At 46.2% G+C, this 930-nt stretch overlaps 1 protein-coding gene across 1 annotated transcript; it reads right to left on the minus strand.

The window, feature by feature from the left end:
• Positions 1-930, minus strand: LOC311171392 (olfactory receptor 4C6-like; the record flags this gene model as incomplete). Its single annotated transcript, XM_084234204.1, has 1 exon — positions 1-930. One exon carries the CDS (start codon positions 928-930, stop codon positions 1-3), a length of 930 nt encoding a protein of 309 aa, XP_084090330.1.

A 930-nucleotide genomic window follows, 5' to 3' on the forward strand; every position in this document is an offset into this window, starting at 1 on the left:
CTAATGACCACCCAGGGTCCCTTGTTTCATCCACAATTTCCTCATGGCATTCTTCACCTCTGCATTCCGTAAGGTATAGATCAAAGGGTTTAGCATGGGTGTGACAATAGTAAAGGACACAGTCATTACCTTATCTATGGGGAAAGTAACCACAGGCCTCACATTCAAGAATATACATGGCACAAAGAACAAGAAAACCACTGTGAGGTGGGAGCCACAAGTGGAGAGAGCTTTGTGCCGTGCTTCAGAGCTATAAGACCTCAAGGAGCAGAGGATAACTGTGTAGGAGGCAATAAGGATAAGGAAGGTGATCAAACACATCGCCCCAGTGTTAAGGGAGACTATGATACCCAGGACCTGGGTGTCCATGCAGGCCAGTTTTAACAATGGAAATAGATCACATATAAAGTGATCCATGACATTGGGACCACAGAAGGGAATTTGATACATGAAGATCACCTGGATGATTCCGTGGATAAGGCCCCCCAACCAGGCCCCTCCCAGCAGCACATAGCACAGCCGAGGGCTCATGATGGTCATGTAGTGCAGGGGCTTGCAGATGGCCACGTAGCGGTCATAGGCCATGATGATGAGAAGAATGATCCCCACACCACCAAAGAAATGCTCTGCAAAAAGCTGGATCATGCAGCCTATGAAGGAGATAGTGGTGATACTGGAGAGGCAGTCCACAATCATCTTGGGGGCGATGACAGAAGTGTAGATGGCATCCATAAGAGACAAGGCAGTGAGGAAAAAATACATCGGTGACCTCAGACTTTGACTTTTGATCATGGTGACCACAATGAGTAGGTTTCCCACAACTGTTAGCACATACATGACGAAAAATAGAACAGATAATGTTTTCCTCAGCTGTGGATTCGTTGTAATGCCCAAAAGAATGAATTCAGTCACATTGCTTAGATTCTCCAT

The sequence above is a fragment of the Talpa europaea genome (genome assembly GCF_964194135.1).
Source record: "Talpa europaea genome assembly, chromosome: 1".
Lineage (NCBI taxonomy): Eukaryota > Metazoa > Chordata > Mammalia > Eulipotyphla > Talpidae > Talpa > Talpa europaea.